This window comes from Muntiacus reevesi, chromosome 18, assembly GCF_963930625.1.
Source record: "Muntiacus reevesi chromosome 18, mMunRee1.1, whole genome shotgun sequence".
NCBI classification, from domain to species: Eukaryota; Metazoa; Chordata; class Mammalia; order Artiodactyla; family Cervidae; genus Muntiacus; species Muntiacus reevesi.
In genome coordinates this window covers 26,294,113-26,301,439 of record NC_089266.1, presented here as the reverse complement: position 1 = coordinate 26,301,439, position 7,327 = coordinate 26,294,113, and the positions used below count along the sequence as shown (strand labels likewise).

Genomic DNA, 7,327 nt, shown 5'->3' with positions numbered 1-7,327 from the left:
ATCTGAGCCTCTTCCATCCTGCTGCCATCATGGCGCTTAAGTCTGTTAGTGGCACCGGAGACATATTTTGTGTGGTGTCTTTCCTCTAAGTTCACAGCAGTCAGTTTCATTTCCCCAGAGTAGCTGAGCCCACTAGATGGAGGTCATCCTTATTAACCACATTTTTTGATTATCCTGTTTACTCTATACCACTGAGTCTCTCCTCTGGGCTGTCAGGGTCTCAATGAGCTCAGAGTCAAACTTCTAAGACAGGAGAGGAAATGCAGCCTTACACTTTCAGATCTTTAGCTGAGAATGGTGCTGAATGAATCTGCATTTCTGTTGGTTTGGGGCAGCTAGAGCCTCACAAAGCATACGTCATGCCAAATTGGCCTGATAAATCAGGAAGCATAGCAGAGACCTTTTCTTAGCTCCAAGGAGAAGCAGAATAATTTGGGCCTTGGTGCTTTTATACTTGCTTTATCACAAGGATGGAAGTCTTCCTCTGTACACTCATAAACATCCTGGGCAGAAACGGCCAGCCCCAAAAATGTGATTAGCCTTTAACAAATAGTCCTGCAGCACAAGCTGGCCCAACGCATATAGAAAAATCAGATCAAAGGAGCCATCTCCACACCTACTGCAAACCATTTAAGATGGAGGGGAAAAAAAACATCATCCATAACCAGTCACATTATACCAAGAATAAACGTTGGAGAAATGAAAGAGGAGACCAGAAAACTTGAAGGCCATGTACCAGGTAAATTCTGACCTGCAGAAAAATAAACATTTCATTGGCTTGTTCAAAAAAGCAAGATCCCCCTCATCGCGTTTACTAGCCTGGGACGTTTAAAACGGGGTAGGCCCTGGGCTGCCCTGTGCTCCCGCAGTCTGCTTTAGCCAGAGTGAGGAAGATGAGTGACTTCGAGGCCTCATGGGTTATGGGGACCTGTCTGGAACAGAATGCTAAAGGGGCAAGGAAATAAAGGGCTGTGCACTTCTCATCCCCTAGAGAAGCAGGCATAGTGGTCTGAGGGATGACATAAATGTGGAGGTGTTCACAGCAGCTTTCTCAAGAGGCCTCAGGTCAGATATCAGGGGCTTTATTTCTCACCTTTTTACAGCCTCTGCACAGTAGAACAGGAACTACTGGCAATTACCCAGTGAGTTTTGGCTGTGAAGACAATATTTTCAGCCAAAAGCTCTTGGGTCTGAAGTTTTCAGATAATTCCAGCCATGTAGATGTATATAAAGGCTACCTCTGCGTCTCCCTCCTTCCTTTCCACCTCCTCTAAAGGTCCTAGCCCCTAGACCTTGTGAACAGAGAGAAAGGCTACATTGGAGTGTATGTATTGTTAACACATAGCTTTATTTCATCAGTGCTCCATTTTTAATGGATTCAGGCCAGGACCCCAGAGTATTGGACTGAGTTCCTAGGGATGGCCTGACCTAGCAGTCTTCTGTTTGTAGAGGAGAAAGCTTTATTTAAAAAAAACAAAAAACAAAAAAACCTCTTCAGATTAGAAAATATGAAAAATCATGGGGGTAGGGAGGTCATCCCTTGAAATGATTATAAGCAGTACAGTGTGGAAATAACTCCATGTTGGGAATCAGGAGACTTCGGGGACTAATCTGAGCTCTGCCTCATATTAGCAATGACCTTGGGCATATCACTCACCTCTGGGCCCTCACTTCCCCCCCTGAAGCATTTAGCATGGTCATCCTACAAGGCACCTGGCAGGGACAAAAACCTAACAAATGTCCCCAACGTTTGCCATCAAGTCCATTCTGTAGACATATTTGGTGTCCTTTCCATTCGTGATGAAAGCTAAGAATGTCCAAGAAGAAAGACCAGGAATATATTTTAGGCAAGTCCAGCATCTCTGGCCATCCCATAGAAGATGCCTCTGGCTGCAATGAGGTTGGTTGGAGAATCAAATTCAGCTATCGTCCCTTTGTCCAGCACCAGGACCCTAGCCAAAGAAAAGAAGTGATCAGGTCTCCATCAGCCCAGATCTGGCTTCATGGTCCAACCCTGCCCTTCTGAGTATAGCTTGGACCCCTCCGTGACATGCCAACCCTCCCACTTCAGTTAACCCACCCAACACAAGCACTGTGCCACATGGGCACACTTGCAAGACTGGTTATTTTAGCCACTCCATTTGCTGTTCTGGCAGATGAGGCAGTTTCCAGGATCAAACACAAGGTTCTATTCATCTCTGCTAGTCAGGGCTCTGAACACCTTCCTTAATGAGCCCTTCCCCTCGCCAGGGTCACAGGGCTGTGGGCAGGGAGCCACGGGCCTGTATGCATCCATCTGCTTTGTGCCAGCTCACAAAGGCACACGGCGGGAAACGGCTGCAGTGAGGCCCGACACTGGAATCTGGCTACAAACCTGGCTGTGGCTGATGGGTGGGTCTCCCCCCGCCCACACATACATAGTCAAGCCAGGGCTTAGAATCTCTTGCCAACTGTAACAAAGTGCACCTAGTGCAGAGCTGACAAGCTGGCTCCCAGGATGAGGTGGCAGCAGAAAGGGCTCCCCCAAGTCCTAGGAGATGCTCCCCAGTAGGAGGGCCTGGACTGCATGCACTCGTTTACCCACCTGTGGGGCTCCTGGAAGAGCCCTATGGGAAGAGGTGTGTCTGTGAACATCACTGTCTAGCCACTGTCCAAACTGAAGTCTAGGAGACGGCCCCCTTCAGTGACTTCCCTTCGCTCTTGGGGTAAGGACTAAACGCTGTCCCATGGTCCTCAAAGTGCAGCAAAGTGAGGCCTATCTTTCTTCCCCTCCTCTTGATTCTACTGCCCTGTCTACTTTCCCACTCATGTGCCCTCTTACCTCCGGCCCTTTGCATGTGCCTTCTGAAATTTCCAGCTCCCTCCCTATCACATCTTCTTGCCATCCAACTTTTACTCATCCTTTAGGGCTTGGCTGGTGCCCTTAAGGATGAGAATTCAAGCCTGAGCCTGGGCTTAGAATCTCTTGCCAACTAAACACAGGGTGCACCTAGTGCAGGGCCAACAAGCTGGCTCCAAGGGTGAGGTGGGAGCAGAATTCTAAGCCCAGGCCCTTGGCTCCTTCGCTGCCTGTATGGATTGGCTCCTCTGGCTACACATGTGGACCCTTGCTTCGTTCCTGCAGGCTCTAGTTACAGTTCAGTAGTGATTATTTCATTAATTTCTCTGATCCACTCAAATGACTGAACTCCCAACCCCCAAGGTCAGTTTGAGTTTTTGCCCCTCAGGGCTGCTGGTGAAATCCATTTTCAGTTAGGCCTGGGAAGAGATCCTGTCGGTCTGGCCCTTTCCCTCAGGTGGACCCAGGGCTCAAGCCTTCCTACCCACCCTTCTCCCAGTGGGTCTTGAATAGGTGTGGAGAGTGGGGATATGGTGGGGATGGAACAGTCAGTAGCATCAGGCATTCTCAGCTTGGTTTCTGAGCCCCTGGGACCTGTGTGGGGACACTTTGGAGACAGGGACAAGGTCTGCCCATTGCCCTGTGTGTGTGTTTCCCCCCCTCTCCACACCCTGCAGGTGTTTGTTTTGTGAATGAAACCTTGTTGCGGTACTCCCACCATACACCTCAGCATAGATTCTTTGCAGCCTCCTGCCTCTTCCTCACTCTGAGCTCCTGTGTCTCCAACGGAGCTAGCCTGGCAGTCCAGTACCAGCTCACTTCCATCAGGCTTCTGAGTCACCCAACCCCTACCCTGTCCTCTAGCGCCACACCTTGACATTAGGCACAATGAGAGAACAGGTCACATTTTTTCCTTTTGGCTGAATGAGCTGACTCCCCAAGGAAGCTGTAAGATACCAAGAGCAAGGCTTCTTCCCTAATTCTTTGAGAAGCTGATTCTAGGGAGAATTACAACAAGGGGTTAGGGAGGAAATCAACATATTCTAGGATCACCTGCACTTTTAATACTTTATTTCATTGATTACTTACAACAACCTCGAGAGACAGAGTTTCATGAAGGTTTTGCAAATTGCCCAAGGTCACACAGCAGCAGAGCCAGGCTTGGGACTCAGCCCTCTGCTTTCCCACAACAAAGCATCTATTCTGCATGATGGTGTGTCTGGCTCACCAAGGCAGGGACCCAAGCATCATACACCTTTCCTCAGTGGCTTCCTGGTCTATATGCCCAGAGGATGGGAATGAGGAGCAAATGAAGCCATGGGCAAGGTGCTTAGGAAGTGACAGGATTTGGCATGAAAGATCCAGTTCCCCTCATCTCAGCATTAAGGACTGGGGTGGGGGAGTGAACCGAGCCTCAGGAGCCCCAACATGCCCATTCCCAACATTTTGGCAACTCCAAAGTGTCCCTTGTGTCTCCGAAACCATCACTGTGCACCCAGTGCCCAGGTAACCCATGCTGTTATCCCCCTTCCATACCGCAGATATTCCATAAGGCTCCCATATCCCCACATCCAGATAAACTTGATCTGCCTGTCCCTTCGCCATGGCCCAGGAGACCCAGCCAGGCTCCTCCCTGCTCGGGTTCCAGCGCCCTACCTGGTGTAGTCCATGATGGTGTTCAGCCTGTGTGCGATGGTTAGCACGGTGCAGGTCTCAAACTGGGTGCGGATGGTGGCCTGGATGAGGTCGTCGGTCTCCAGGTCGATGGCAGCTGTGGCCTCATCTAAAACCAGGATTCGAGTCTTGCGAAGCAGAGCTCTGGCCAGGCACACGAGCTGCCGCTGGCCCACACTGGGAATAGAGAAAACAAGACTCCAGCTGGGTGCCCCCAACCTGCCCTCCAGGCTTTACTCCCCAAGCTGTTTCTGTTTCCACTCCTTTTCATTAGCCTAGGGCTGGCTCTCTGTCTAACCTCTCCCATTTCTGCCTTAGCCCAGTACTCCTGGAACACAGACTTGAGGTCTGGACACCACTGGGGTGATGAGGGGCCTTGAGGTAGAGCCAGCACTTAACACTGAAACCCCCAGTCTCTCTCTGGCACCCCCAGCTTCCTCTTTCTGAGCTTTCTTCCCTGTTCTCACTCTTCAGCTATGTTACCGAGTTTCTCTGTTTCACTCTATTAGTCATTTACACCTTAGTGATAACACACTTAAATGACTCCTCCTGGATATTTGCATGCATCATGCTATCTTGTTGAGCCTACTATCACATAATTCAGCCATCTCCTGCCCCCACAGGAAATACAGATCAGGGCTCTATTGTGGGAACTCCGAAGAGGCAGGGCAGAGGAGGATCTGGGGGGCTCCCCATGTCTGGTCTCTGCAGAGGTGGAGGAGGGGTGGAATGCATACTTCAACCCCTGCCTTGGAAGCCAGAGCTAATGAACAAAGCAAGGCTGTGTTCCCAACCACAGAGGCTACAGCACCCCCACACCCAAGGACAAATACCTCAGCCCTTCCCAAAGGGGTGAGTCACTCCAGCCCGAGTGAAGACCAGGCTCTCTTTCAGCCCGTTCCCGCAACTAATGAAGGTTTTGGCAGCAGAATGAGCTGCCAGATAGAACTCAGGACTGATTTATGGTGGGACTGGCAGAGGATACAGGTTATACTTAAAGTGACTACAAGCCCAGGGAGGGAGGAGGGGAGTGGATTTCTGTCTCAGGTCCTGGCTGATGCGAGGATGGAGGGGATGATCTGGAGAGAGGTGCTGATGGCAAGCAGGGATCGGAGAATGGGCCAAAAAACAGCTATGGGGCATAGGGTCTGGTAGCCTAGGCTTGTCTGCCAGCTACTCTCAACGTGGTTGTGTGAGTGAGATCCAGGGACTGGCCACATTCATTCTTACAGGGCTGACGGCAGAGGCAGGGGCATCCCACCAGTGGCTATGATGCAGCAAGGAAAGGCTTCGGGCAAATACTCCCACTTCCTTGCCCCACCCCTTACTAACTAAGTGGCTTTGGGCAAATAATTTTATACTTTGGAGCCTCATTTCTAGCCCACAGGACTGCAGTAAAGATTAAAGGAGATAGTGGAGGCCAAAGTGCCTTGAACACTACTAAATTTTTCCAGTATTCATGTATGGATGTAAGAGTTGGACTATAAAGAAAGCTGAGCGCCGAAGAATTGATGCTTTTGAACTGTGGTGTTGGAAAAGACTCTTGAGAGTCCCTTGGACTGAAAGAAGATCCAACCAGTCCATCCTAAAGGAAATTAGTCCTGAATGTTCATTGGAAGGATTGATGTTGAAGCTGAAACTCCAATACTTTGGCCACCTGATGCGAAGAGCTGACTCATTTGAAAAGACCCTGATGCTGGGAAAGATTAAAGGCAGGAGGGGAAGGGGATGGCAGAGGATGAGATGGTTGGGTGGCTCAATGGACATGAGTTTGAGTAAACTTTGGAGCTGGTGACGGACAGGGAGGCCTGGCGTGCTGCAGTCCATGGGGTTGCAAAGAGTCAGACACGACTGAGCAATTGAACTGAACTGAACTGAAATGTACAAGTTTTTGTTTTTGTTTTGTCTGGAGAGAGTCCAGTCTGTAGGTATGGACTGAGTAGAATAATAAGGATAGCTAAATTTCTCAGGAGTATATCCGAACTAAGTGCTTTCCATTTAATCACAAAACCCATAAAACCGCCCTGTCCAAATGATGGCCACTAGCCACACTTGACTGTGGACTACCTGAAATGTGGCAAATCTGAACTGAGGTGTGCTCTAAGTATAAAAATACACATAGGATTTTATACTTAATATGAAAAAATGCAAGATATCTGTAATAGTTTTTATATCAATTACATGTTGAAGTGATAATATTTTAGATATACTGGGCTAAATAAAATACATAATTCCAAAATTTATTTCATCTGTTTCTTTTTTCAATGTGGCTATTAGGCAGCATGGTGCTAAAAGGAATGGAACTGTTATTATCCCACACTCCTTTCAGAGTTAAGATAAAGAAGGCACAGAGAGGTTAAGCAACTTGCCCCAAATCACACAGCTAACACAGGTACATCTATCTCAAGCTTTTAGACTCATTAAGAAGTGACTCTGACTTTCTCTGATATATGACCCAGTGACTGGGGATATAAAATCTGGGGCTATAAGGAAGCAAAGAAAGGCCTGGAGAGCTCACTTTGTCTACTTCTAAACCAGAGACAAAATTGCATCCAACTCAGAAAAAATAAAAGACTTCTCTAAAGTTCTAAATGTTTCCTCTGTCTTCTCAACAGGTTCGGTCCACAACCCCCTCATCAGGTGAAGCACAGCATTGACAACCTCACAAGAGAAGACTGGTTGGGGCCTTGGAATCTCCCAGACCTAATTGAAATCCCAGGCATGCTTTCTCCCAGCTGTGTGCCTTTGGCCCTAGCTCAATTTCTCTGGGGCTTGTGTGAGGAGTCTGTGAGAAACCTGGCACGCAGAATATGC

The 7,327-nt window shown here is 48.7% G+C and overlaps 1 protein-coding gene across 3 annotated transcripts in view; it reads right to left on the bottom strand.

The window, feature by feature from the left end:
- Positions 1–1,026: 1,026 nt before the first annotated feature.
- The window catches only part of ABCC3 (ATP binding cassette subfamily C member 3), a 48,934-nt gene continuing 42,633 nt past the window's right edge, over positions 1,027–7,327 (bottom strand). For 2 of the 3 annotated variants that reach the window (XM_065910416.1, XM_065910418.1), the window contains 2 exons: positions 4,496–4,690; positions 1,028–1,952 (listed from right to left, as the gene is read on the bottom strand). In XM_065910416.1, coding sequence (XP_065766488.1) covers positions 1,844–1,952; positions 4,496–4,690 — 304 coding nt within the window. In that variant the 3' untranslated portion in view covers positions 1,028–1,843. Of the gene's footprint in view, positions 1,953–4,495; positions 4,691–7,327 lie in introns of all 3 variants that reach the window. The other variant, XM_065910417.1, reaches the window with a different exon arrangement.